At 39.8% G+C, this 13,770-nt stretch overlaps 1 protein-coding gene across 1 annotated transcript; it reads right to left on the bottom strand.

The window, feature by feature from the left end:
* Positions 1–2,612: 2,612 nt before the first annotated feature.
* On the bottom strand, positions 2,613–3,446 carry LOC141685825 (uncharacterized). Its single transcript, XM_074490904.1, has one exon. It carries the CDS (start codon positions 3,444–3,446, stop codon positions 2,613–2,615), a length of 834 nt encoding a protein of 277 aa, XP_074347005.1.
* Between the last annotated feature and the right edge of the window lie 10,324 nt (positions 3,447–13,770).

Raw genomic sequence — 13,770 nt, 5'->3', positions numbered from 1 at the left:
ATGCGGAGCAAATTTTAAAGAAGTTCAAAATGGAGGAATGCAAGCCGGTGAGCACACCAGCAGAAGCAAGCATAAAGCTCAGAATTGATTCAACGAGGGAGTCGGTAAATCCGATATTGTTCAAAAGTTTGGTTGGAAGTCTGAGGTACCTAACTTTTACTCGTCCGGATATCATGTATGCGGTTGGACTGGTTAGTAGGTACATGGAGAAGCCGAAGCAAGATCACTTCATGGCAGCTAAAAGAATTTTGAGATACATTAAAGATACACTTGATCATGGTTTATTTTACACTCATTCTCAAGATTCAAAATTAGTTGGCTACTCAGACAGTGATTATGGTGGAGATTTGGATGACGGGAAAAGCACTTCAGGTTATGCTTTTCATATTGGTTCAGCAATATTTTCGTGGTCATCAAAGAAGCAACAAACAGTTGCTCTCTCAACATGTGAGGCGGAGTATATGGCAGCAGCAGCATGCGCATGTCAAGCTATGTGGCTAGGCTACATATTGGGCGAGTTAAATCTTGCAAAGGTTGATCCGGTTACTATTTATGTGGATAATAAATCCGCTATTTCACTCGCGAAAAATCCAGTATCCCACAGTCGAAGCAAGCACATTAATATTAAATATCATTTTCTTCGAGAAAAGATAAACGATAAAATTGTGGAATTGGTGCACTGCAGAACAGAAGAAAATTTAGCCGATATTTTCATAAAGCCATTGAAGCCAGAGATATTTCTGAAAATGAAAAAGAAACTCAGAATGCAGAATCGGGTTTGAGGGGGAGTGTTAGAATTCAAACCCTCATATGTATAAGTAAAAGCTGGCATCTAGAATTTGCAAAATAAAAAGTCAGGTATTAAATAAGTATCCAGCTGTGTGTACCAGATAATAAGGAAGAGTACGTGAAATGTAATTGCAGCAGCACAACTATATATTTTCAGGATAAGAGTTGAATGAGGAAGAGTCCAGCAAGATGTCAAACTATTCATATTGTCTAGAAGGATGGAAGCTGCTTGTCATCTGTAAGTTCTTAAATGAAGCCCTGCAAATAAGGTAGGCTGAGTTGAAGATTGCACAAAACACAGATACAAGAACCTAGATATTGAAATTTGATATGCTTGTATTAAATGTATGTCTATGTAAGCAATTAGGTCAGCAACAATATTACTTAAGCAATTAGGTCATCATCTCAGAGCCTATAAATAAGGCATTCCTGCATTCTTGTATACTACACCAATAGTGAAATTCATAGAGAGAAATAAAAGAGTTGAAGCCCTTGTGAGAGAAAAAATAGCAGTGTGTGTAAACACTTATATTTATAAGTTGTATTACTATTATTAAGAAATAAGAGTAATCTCCTATTACTGTGTTGTTATATTAATATTATTGTAATATTTTGGTATAAAGCCCATCTACGTTTCCAACATTAGCAGTATAAACTCTATAAGTATAAGGTTTGTTAGGATACGGTAAAAATTAAATACATACCGGTTTGGTCCAACAAGTGGTATAATACAAAGTTATACCAATAGAGTTTAGACTGATTAACATTAACTAAAGTCTGCAATTATTGTTCATTTTTAGAAGAACACAACTTGTAATACTGGAAGAAAAGGCGTGGCATATATACTAGCTTAACTAAATTCCGTTAGAGATACTAATATATTTATTTAAATACATAGATACTAATATAGAAAAGGCGCGGCATAGGTGTGTGTATGTGTGTTGCTATAGTGAGAACTCGGCTAGGTACCTGGAAGATCCCAAGGTTCAGAATTGTTAAAATCAACATCTGCAATTGCTCTTGAAGTAAAACTAAAATCCGAAACCGTCTGACCTAAATAATATGTAATGAGTTCTTCATCTGTTGGATGAAACCTGAATCCCGGAGGAAGATTCTCCTCCATATTACTCATCTTCGATTACATTTATGTAGTGGTACAAAGCTGAGTGATCGAATGAGAAGCGATCCGTCTAAGTACGGAAGGACTGAAGCAATGTATATATCTGTGGTAGTTGATACTGGTATATCTAAATATCAAACTTCAAGAAGAAGCATACATATATTACTGGTTTGTCTTTGTTTTTATCTTGATGATTGTAGCTAACACTTTGACAAAGATGGTTAATAAGACTTTTTATTTTTTTGCCTTTATTATGTATTTCTTATGTTATAAGTTGTTACCATTATAATGCCTGATATTGATAAATTATGTCAAGTAGATGTGAAGTTCAGTACCGAGTTGGCTGATTAATTTTACTGCTAATATGATTATGTTCCCTTAATTTGCTTCTTTCTTACGGTACCTGCATGTGGGCATTACTTTTTTTTTTTTTTTTGAAAAATTGCACTTGCATTAATATTCATCAGAAATAAGATTACAAAGAATAAAATCAGGAGCAGCATCAATCCACTCCATAGGACCTGACATAGAATAAGAAGCCTGTGCTAACACATGGGCCACTTGATTCGCAGATTTCCTCAAAAACACGACTAACACCTCTCGAAAGTGTTTTAAAATTTCTTCACACTCTTCAACTATAGTGTGAAGATTTGAGCTTCCCCTATCTCCATTCACCGCATCCATTACTACCTTCGCATCTAATTCAAAAATACACCTTTGAGGCCTCCATTCCTTCATCCATCCATAGCAAGGCTGCTCTAAGGCTCCATGCCTCAGCTTCACGGGGTGGCATGCCTCCTCTCATGGTTGCACAACGAGCACGCATAAAGCGACCCATATGGTCCCTGGCAACACACCCCATTCCTATAAATCCCAGCTGATCCCTGCAAGCGGCGTCAACATTCACCTTTACCCAACCTTCCGGCGGCCTACACAAGTGGGTGACATTCTCGTTACTTCCTCTCTGCATTCTAGTACCCAGCTCCTCCTGACTGCGCCTCCAGTCTTGCAGCAACTGCATAGCCATAGATTGAACTCCAAACATGGACAGGAACTTCTTATCCCAAACACAAACATTTCGCCTATACCATATGCTCCAACATAACAAGCTAAGCATAACTTGTTTCTCCCGGCTGCACTTTCTGAATGCCTGACCCAAAATCTGTAATATCGTTGCACTTTCATCCACCTGAATAACATCTTGCAACCCAACCTTACACCACAGCTCCTTCGCAAACGAGCACATGAACAGCACATGTACTGGAGTTTCCGGTCGTAAATGGCATTGAGGGCACAACAAGTCTATATTCACATATTTTTTGATCAATTCTGAGGCAACAGGCAATACATTTCGACAAGCTCTCCATACTAAGTTTATAATCTTACCCGGTAGTTTAAGTCCCCACAATTGCTTCCAGAACCCTCCCTCAACATTTGTTTGCTCTCCTCGAATACTTCTGTAATAACTTTTGACACTAAACACCCCCTTGTCCTCCAGCGCCCAATACGTAATTAATACGTAGCAGATATATTGCATATGCGAAATAAGACACGAATGCAGGTACCAGAGTTAAATGATGCATCTAAATTATTTTCACTCAAATACTTATAGAATCCTTAAAGAAAATTTGGTGTATATTTGAATCAAGGTCCCTCATTATCGATAATATAAGTAACCATCAATTTTGGCCAATAATGTTAACACCGAAAATTGATATGGATTCGGGAGATCATATTACTTTATCTTGATTTTAAGATTTTTGTTATTTCAAGAAATTTTTAGGGTACTAGATTAATATTTGATTATCATGGATAAGGTGTACATATAAACTTAGAGTAAAAAATTGATGCCTTAAAGAATAGGTAGAAATTTCGAAACATATCTCTATTGCAAACCGGCAAAAAACAAACCTGATCTTTAGTTCACAAGAGATGGGAACAGATAATGTTCCTTGCTAGGGGTGACTGTACTCCAGCATCATCGATATCCATAAAGGTTGCAAGATTCAGGAACATACAGATGTTAATTAAAAAATTCATTTCACGGACTATTGAATGATATCAGTAATCGCAATATGATGGATATTAGTAGGACATGTGAGGGCAGACTGCTAGGAATTCACGAAAATTAAGTAAGGCAGCTTAGTACTTTGTTGTTAAATTGATTTATAAATCCATAGCATTACAGAGTATGTCCAACAATAAGTAGTGAACAAGTGGTTGAATAATCGATATAAACAAGGACGCAATATTCATTATGGGAATCAATGCTCCAGGGTATCACATTATCAAAAGTAAACTAAAAGTAAACTAATAATAGCATAATAGCTGATCAATGTGCAGATTGACCTGCACAGATGCATTAGGCATCAGTACACGCTATTATAATTCAAAGCCCTCATTTATTAACTTAAGATATAAAGAAAGATATTACTTATACTAGGCTGAACACTGAAGACATGCCAACATAATTAGAATGTATCGCTTTCTAGGTGTAACAAAGAGCATCCACAAAGGCTCTTGAGCCTCAATCAATCCAAAATACTTTAATTTAATCCATTTACATTCATACGTTCTGAAAAATAAGAACTTGCCCGAAATACCAATTACATCCATTTACGTTAATTTAATACTAAAGTTTTACTGTCTAAAGTTTCTTTCTCTCAACCAAATAGAGTGAGAAACTTTAAAACCCGTACCTCCGCTGCATTTAAAACCATACTTCAGTTAAAGAGATAAGTAAAGAGATACATCCCCAATCTAAGAGACACATGAGAGTGAGAGGAAGAGACAGAGAAAGTAGACCTGCTTCAATTACTCATCAAAATTACTCTTCAAATAAACATGAAAATTACTCATCAAATAAACACCAATTTACTCAAATATAAAAACATGTTTACACACATACGAATTAAAATGAAGACGAAAATGGAGATTACACCTTCAAATCGAACCCAAATCTATTTAGAACCCTAATTGAACTTGAAATCTTAATTGCCAGAATGTGTTACAGAAATTCTTTCATCAAAATCCTAATTGCTCATCTTGTTAGTTGAATTTCTATTGCTCGTTGCTCGGTCTCGGTGATACAAAATGTGTTTTCTAGTAGATATCATTTTCCCCCTTTTCTTTTGTCCCAAAATTTCGTTTCCTGCTCTGCTTCACTAGTAGCCTTCAGCCTGCATTTAGGTCTGTCAATGGAGCAAAAATACGATCTGACCCGATCCGATACGAGGTCATTTTAGCGAATATGGATAGATCTATTAAAAATCTGATCCGGGATCCGATCCGATAAGAAATATCCGATTATAAATGGAGCGGATTTGGATTTAGGCTGATCCGATCCGTTAATAACCTTATGCAGTTATATATATAATATTTTTTAATAATTCTAATTTTAAACGTATTATCCTCGAGTCAAGTTCCATTATCTATATTTCGTTTGGTTCGGTCTTAAGCGTACAGTCCATTTCTATAACCTCATTTCTATAACCCGATCCATTGACAGGCCTACCCGCATGGCCCAAATTTTAGCTGTTAGCCCGACCCAATTTCCATTATTTATTTTTTTTAATTATTTTTAATATATTTATATTGTTCCTGTTTTATCTGTTACAATTAATTTTTAATACTGATAGGGAATAAAATAAATTCTGATTACGTAATTAATATCGCATTAATTATATTGAAATTGGGCTAGTTGTTAAGCCCATTAGAAGAGGCCCAAGCCCTTGTTAGGGGCCAAAAATAGCTCAGGAATATAATTGGTGTTAAATTAATTAAACCAGATACGATCCAATGACGAAGCCCAGTTAGAGAGGGCCCAAAATCCTAAATATTAATTAATTTCGTAATTAATTAATAAGGGATAAAATAGATGTCAAGATAAGTCCCAATGAGGATATAAATCCTTGGAGATTAGCCCCCAAGGGACCTATTAGGATAAGAAATCAGTTTCCTACTTCCTAGGACTCCAAAGTCCATTCTAATTCAGAGACTTGTCCACCAAGTCTCCTAACCCTAGTCCAATTCAAGGACTCCCAACATCTATATAAGGGGTCTCACCCCCACCAATCAGAACTACGTTTTTTGACTTGATCTTTGGCATACAGCAAGGTACGTAGGCATCTTGTTAAGGAAGATTGAGTCACGAAAATACAAGAGCAGTCAAATCGAGCCTCGAAGCTCACGTTCCCTAGTAGTAAACACAGCAATTAGTATACCATAGTTTTTGATCCATAACATTTGGCGCCGTCTGTGGGAAAGCATAACAATAACCATGGCGAGAACACGGAGAACAAGCAGCGCCCTTGAAGGAGGAACACCCGCGGGGACAACCCAAGCGATTTCGTCAACCGTGGAGGTACCTCCGCATTCAACCTATGCCGCCACCCAAGGAGAAGCCGAGGTAGGGGCAACTGAACCTCAGCCCCAAGGGAAGATTCCCTCGGCTACTCAAGGGACGAATCCCCAAATTTAGCAGCTACATACACCTGTGAATCCTCGACCCGTTGGATATGAGTATTCAACTATTGTGACCATTAACCCCCTTATGGGATGCCCCTTTACCCCGAGGTTGGAGGAAGTGGACATGTTGGACGGGGTAAAGCACGAGGGCGAACACCCCCTTATATACAAGGTTTGGCTCCTATCCCGGAGGATCAGGAATTTTCTGGTCCTTATACTGAGAGAGACTCCGAATCTTCGAATGATGAAGTGGCCCCAAGAAGGAGACGTGCTGGCAAAGAGCCGATGGCTGATGGTAACCAACATCCTAGAAGCACCCGAGGGGTGAATCCCCAAGAAGTGCAGGAGAGAATCAAGGCCCATGAGGCTGAGATTCAAAGGCTGAAGCGCGACTTGGAGACGCACCAGGTTCCTAGGCCCCCATTACCCCCTAGGGGGAGAAATCCTCCTCCTATCATAGACCTGGATGGTCCGTCACAAAGAAGGGTTGTAGTCCCAAGAGCTGATCCAAGCAATCTTCTTCCCCTTGGAGATCCTGATGATCCTACTCCACCATTCACTGAAGAGATAATGAATGCCCATATCTCAAGGAAGTTCAAGATGCCCACTATCAAAGCTTATGATGGCACGGGAGATCCCGCTAATCATTTCAGGACATTCTCTAACGCACTGTTATTGCAGCCCGTGAATGACGCTATTAAGTGTCGCGCCTTTCCTCAAACCCTGTCGGGTATGGCTCAAAGATGGTATAGTCGTTTGCCCCCGAACTCTATTGGATCCTTCAGAGAATTAAGTCAGGATCTTATTAAGCAGTTCATCAGCGGGAGAGTGCATGAGAAAAGTTCAGCATCCCTCATGAGCATTGTGCAGGGAGCGCAGGAATCCTTGAGAGACTACCTGAATCGTTTCACAAAGGAAGCATTAAAAGTCCCGGACCTTGATGACAAGGTAGCCATGATAGCACTGCAACAGGGAACTAGGGATGAGTTCTTCAAGATGTCCTTGGCCAAGCGCCCTCCGAAAGAATGTGGCAGCTCCAGGATAGGGTCGGGAAGTACATAAAAGTGGAAGAGAGCATGAGGAAGACAGTAGTAAGTAACGAGCCCGCTGGAGGCAAGAAGCAAAAAACTGATCTGGAATATATTGCAAAGGACAAGTATCCTAGAACTGAGCAAAGCAATGACTTAACCCCGAAGAAGGGAGGACCTGGACAAAAGTTCACTGAATATGTTAAGCTGAATGCTCCTAAAAGTCAGATCTTGATGGAAATCGAGAAATATCAAGATATTCATTGGCCTAAACCCTTGAAAGTTGATCCTGCCAAGCTAGATAAGAGAAATATTATAGATTTCACAAAGATATTGGTCATAACACCAATGAGTGTAGGCAGTGGAAAGATGAAATAGAATTCCTCATTCGGAAAGGAAGATTGAACAAGTATGTTGGGGAAGGAAGAGATAGGAATAATAATGGGAGAAAGAACTTTGAAGATCGTAGAAGGGACCAAGACGATCAGGGGCGGAATCCCCAGCCTAGGGGACCGGTTATAAATGCAATCTTTGGGGGACCACGACCCCGAGGACCTGTGATAAACACAATCTTTAGAGGACCAACTGCTGCTGGTTTATCCAAAAACTCAAGGAAAGCATATACTAGAGAAGTCATGCATATTGTTGGGGAAGCCCCGAAGAGGGCCAGGACAGGAGTGACAATGGAATTTGATGATTCTGACTTGGAAGGTGTGAAATTTCCTCATGACGACCCACTGGTTATAACATCGATAATAGGGAACAGCCCGGTTAAGAGGGTCCTTGTGGATAATGGTGCTTTAGTGGATATCTTGCTCCATGACACCTTTTTAAGGATGGGTTACAATGATTCTCAATTAACCCCTGTCGATATGCCGATATATGGATTTGCAGGAGTGGAGTGCCCCGTGGAAGGGATAATCAAGTTGCCAACAACCATAGGTCAGGAACCAAGGCAAGCAACACAGATATTGGATTTTGTGGTGGTGAAGGCTAGTTCAACTTACAACGCTATCATGGGGAGAACAGGGATACATGCCTTCAAGGAAGTCCATTCTTCCTATCATTCAGTTATGAAGTTTCCCACCCGGAATGGGACTGGAGAAGAAAAAGGTGATCAAAAAATGGATAGAAGTTGTTATGTGGCCTTACTGAGGGCAGATGGAGTTGGGGGGCAGGTTCCGCCTATCGAAGATCTGGATATTCGAGAGAATGATGAGAAAAGAGGGAAGGAAGACTTGGTTTCGATTCCTTTAGCTCCCGAGTATCCTAAGAAGGTGACTTTCGTTGGAGCCACACTAGATGAGCCCCTTAGAGGGAGGTTAGTGAAATTTTTGTAAGAAAATAACGATGTGTTTGCATGGTCGGCAGCTGATATGCCAGGTATAGACCCGGAACTGATCACTCATTAGCTGAATGTGGATCCAAGTCAGAAGACGGTGAAGTAAAAGAAAAGAAGTTTTGCCCCAGAGAGGCAAGACGCCATAAATAAAGGAAGTAGAGAAGCTCTTAGAGGCTGGTTTCATTGAGGAAATACAATTTTCAGAATGGTTAGCAAACCCTGTAATGGTAAAGAAATCTAATGGGAAATGGAGGATGTGTGTGGATTTTAGTGATTTGAATGATGCATGCCCTAAGGATTGTTTCCCGTTGCCAAGGATAGATACTTTGATAGATGCCACTGCTCGACATGAGATGCTGAGCTTCATGGATGGATTTAGTGGATACAATAAGATCAAGATGCACAAGGACGACATCCCAAAGGTATCATTCATCACAGACTTTGGTGTTTATTGTTATCTTGTTATGGCATTTGGTCTCAAGAATGCAGGAGCCAACTATCAAAGGTTGGTAAATAAAATTTTTAAGGATCTTATTGGCAAAACCATGGAAGTTTATGTTGATGACATGTTAGTCAAGAGTCTAGTGAAGACTGACCATATAACCCATTTAAGGGAAGCTTTCGAGGTTCTGAGGTACCATAAGATGATGTTAAATCCTACAAAGTGTGCTTTCGGAGTAGGATCTGGAAAGTTTTTGGGATTGATGGTCTCTAAGAGAGGAATCGAGGCTAATCCCGATAAAATAAAGGCAATCCTGGACATGGAACCCCAAAAAAATATCAAAGATGTTCATAAGCTCACTGGAAGGGTTGTTGCATTGGGATGATTCATCTCAAAGTCTGGAGACAAGTGCTTGTCATTCTTTAAGTCTTTAAAGAAGGTTAAGGATTTTGTATGGAGTGAGGAAAGTCAGAATACATTCAAAGAGTTAAAGAAATATATGGCTCAGGCCCCGTTGTTGGCCAAGCCAGCTTTGAATGAAGTCTTATACTTGTACTTGGCCGTTTCAGAGAGTGCCTTGAGCGTTGTATTGGTTAAGGAGGAACTGAAAATCCAGAAACCCGTATACTATGTCAGCAAAATTCTGCATGAAGCTGAGTTGAATTATTTAAATATTGAGAAGTTTGCTTTGGCCTTGGTGATGGCTTCAAGAAAGTTGCGTCTTTACTTTCAGGCTCATCAAATTGAGGTGCTAACAAATCAGCCCATAAGAAATATCATTCATAGTCCCAAGGCTAGTGGGAGGTTAATCAAGTGGGCAATAGAGCTGAAAGAATTCGATATCAAGTATAAGCCACGAACGGAAATAAAAGCCCAAGCTTTGGCTGACTTCGTAGTGGAATGTACCATACCCAACCAAGAAGTCGGGGGGGGGGGGGGGCAGGAAGATACCATACCTCAAGAAAAGGATGATAATGAGAAGAAATATTGGGTTCTCTATTTTGATGGAGCATCAAAAACAAATTCAAGTGGAGCAGGTTTGGTTTTACAAAGCCCTGATGGGTTCTTAATTAAATATGCTATGAAGTTAGACTTTGAGGCAAGGGATGATACGATGGCTAGGTATGTCCGCCTAGTAAGGGTTGTGATGACCCAATTCGATGAATAACATGCTGAGCACATTCCAAGGGAGGAAAATGCTAAGGCATATGCATTATCAAAATTTGCTTCATCTGAGATAGAGGAAAGTTCATGAAGTGTATACTTCTGCATTCTGAAGTCACGGAGCATTGATGTTAATCTTGTAGCTCCTATAGGTCTGGGGATGTTATGGGTAGATCCCATTAAGACGCATATTCAAACCGGTTGGTTGCCAAATGATGCTACTGAAGCACGGAAGTTGGTTGTTCGAGCACTAAGATACTCCTTGATAAATGGGATTTTGTAAAAAAGATCTTATGTTGTTCCTTACTTAAAATGTCTCAGGCCCGATGAGGCACGCTTGGCTCTTGAAGAAGTACATGAAGGTATATGTGGGCAACACATGGGGGCAGATCACTAGCTCATAAGATACCCCGTTTAGGCTTCTATTGGCCAGAAATGATGGCTGATGCCAAAGAGTATGTGAAGAAGTGTGACCGCTGTCAGAAGCATGCACCTGTTGTTAGACAACCCCCCGAGATGCTAACCTCCATCAACTCACCCATCCCCTTTTCTATATAGGGAATGGATATACTTGGGCCTTTCCCCATGGCCATGGCACAAAGGAAGTTCCTGATTATAGCCATTGATTATTTTACTAAGTGGATTGAAGCCAAGCCTTTGGCTAAAATCACAACTAAGCAGGTTGCACAATTCCTGTGGGAAAATATCATGTGCCGGTATGGAATTCCCCGCATCCTAGTCACTGACAATGGAACACAGTTCAATAATGAGGAATTCAAGAAGTATTGTGAGGAGAATGAAATTGAATTATGATTCACCTCTGTGGCTCACCCGCAAGCCAATGGGAAAGCAGAAGTGGCGAATCGGATAATCCTGGATGGACTAAAGAAGAGGATCGAGAAGTCAAGGAGTAACTGGGTGGATCAAATACTCCTAATACTATGGGTCTATAGGACTACCTGTAGAGTCATGACTAGAGAAACTCCCTTCATGTTAGCATATGGGGCAGAAGCGGTTGTTCCTGTAGAGATATCACATTCCTCTCCCAGGATTCAAGCTTTCAATGCTGAGGAAAATGAGGAAGGGCAAAGATTAGCCCTGGATCTAATTGATGAAGTACGAGATGAGGCACATGCGAAGATAGTGGAATATCAGAAAAAGGCATCGTTTTACTACAACTTGAGGGTTAAGGAAAGGTTCTTCAAGCAGGGTGACTTAGTCCTGAGGAAGGTGAAAGCTTCGGTGTAGGACAGAAAGGGAAACTTGCCCCAAATTGGGAAGGGCCATATAAGGTCAAAAGTGTTCAAGGAAGAGGAACCTACAAGCTGGAAACTATGGATGGGTTTGAAGTCCCAAGAACTTGGCATGCACAAAACCTGAAGGTTTACTATGTGTAAAACAGTTATAGCATGATTCTCACTTGTCGGAATGACAAGTAGGTTTAAAATCACCTTGAAGCTTCGCTTTCTTAGGATTTTTATATATTTGATAAAAAAATATTTTAGGTTTTATCAAGGTTGAACCCATCCCATGTAAGGTATCGAAAATACCAAGTTACAACGAAAAGTATTCACTCTGATTTAGCCTGCTGAATTGTTATATTATAAGGGCAAAACCAAATTATAAACCTGAGTTTTGAAAGACTACGATAATACTTAGACAAAACAAGTCAAAACATCCAAAGTCGATTACAAAATTTAAAAATGTCTAAAGAAAAGAAAAGTACATAATGCAAGAAAATTAGGCCTTAAAAGGCTCGGATTCTTAGGAGCCGCTATCTGAAGTCTCCTCGGACGTCTCCTGAGTTGGCCCCTCGGAAGTTTCTTTAGAAGTCTCCGCAGAGGTCTCCTTGGAACTACCCTCGGACGCCTTCGATACCTTAGGGGACGCTGGTTTTGGAGGCTCTTCCACCCTCGCCTTCTTAATAAGGGGTTCGCCCTCTTCCTCAGAAGAAGATTCCTCCTCTTCAAAGCTGGAGTCGGGCTCCCTCCTTTTTTGGCCCTGGCCCTGGCTTCCTGATGGCGCTCTGACCTAGGACGCTGAAGTGCCTTCCTTAATAAGATTAACGAGCTTATCTGCAACGCCTCCAAGTGTTGGGACTTGCACAGGGCAAGGGAAGGAAGATTGTTCAAGAACCTCAGGAAACTCATCATGGATAGCCTCTACAGCAGCGTCCCAGCCTTCCTTATAGATGACTGGATGAAGGAGGGCATCGTGCTCTACCATTAAGTCCTTGAATTCTTGAGTATCCATCCAACCGTCAAAGGCCTTGTCCTTCTGGGCCATAAGAATAACAATCTCAGCCCGGGCCGTTTTAAGATTAGAAGTTGAGGAGGCAAGTTGGGCTTGGAGAGCCTCTATCCGCTGGTTAGCCTCCTCCAGCTTCTTATTTGTATCTTCTAGGCCAACTTTCCAAGCTTTGGCTTGGTAAAGTGCCCCTTGAAAATGGACTTCGCCTGCAAAAGACAAAGAAAAAGTGAGAAACAAGAAAAAACACGACAGAAAGCTATAGCAAAAGAAAAAGACGTACCATCGCCAGGGCCCGAGCACCGAAAAGCTCGTTAGCCTCCAAGTCCTGTTGAAGGACAAGGTCATGTTAGGTCTCAATATGTTTGTAGAAGGGGGGTTGAATACAAACAATACCGTTTAATCGAATAAAATGCGGAATAAAAATGTGAAACAAAATTCAAGTTAAATAAAATTATTATTAAACTTGAAAGGTGTTACAACAACGGTATCGTTTACAAGGGATTAATCTCAAATCAATTATTACAAATCTAGAATAAATTCGACATGAACTTTTTCTATTTTTGCAATGAAAAGATCAAATGCTAAAAGCGATTTGAGATTAAGTTCTAGGGATTTTGATCCGCTAGATTGTTACACAAGAACAAGATAAAGATTTCTAGTTGATTGGATTTAACTTTACAATCTAGAAATTTAATCTTGAAGTATGCAGATGAAAAGATGAAATATTGCTGCTTGTTTTTCTTTTCTGCTTGTTCTCTACTTCTGTGTTCTGTTTGATTATTAAAATGAATGTTCAGCTTCTGCTTCTTTTATCAACCAACCGAATGAAAATGAACTGGCATGACAATCTCTTTGGCTCAGCAAGACTTTCGGTAGGACTATCTTTTAGAACTAGCAAGACAATCAGAATGAACTAGCAAGACTTTTGGTAGGACAATCAGATTGTTTTTGCTGAAAATAAATAGATTTAAATCCTATAAAAATTCTGGTAAGACAATCCTTTTGAATTAGCATGACTTTCGGTATGACTATTGATTGTCATACCGATTGTCATACTAATACAATCAGTTGTCTTGTTGAATTAAAACAGATTTTTAAACCAATTTAAATTCTGAAAATTCTTAATATTAATTCAGAATTAATTAATCAATTAATTCAATTATTCAAA

The sequence above is a fragment of the Apium graveolens genome, chromosome 9, assembly GCF_009905375.1.
Source record: "Apium graveolens cultivar Ventura chromosome 9, ASM990537v1, whole genome shotgun sequence".
Taxonomy (NCBI): Eukaryota; Viridiplantae; Streptophyta; class Magnoliopsida; order Apiales; family Apiaceae; genus Apium; species Apium graveolens.
This window is presented reverse-complemented; position numbering and strand designations above follow the sequence as displayed.

Coding starts and splice junctions, on each gene's coding strand:
- LOC141685825 (XM_074490904.1), bottom strand. CDS start 3,446: ATGCAATATATCTGCTACGTATTAATTACGTATTGGGCGCTGGAGGAC.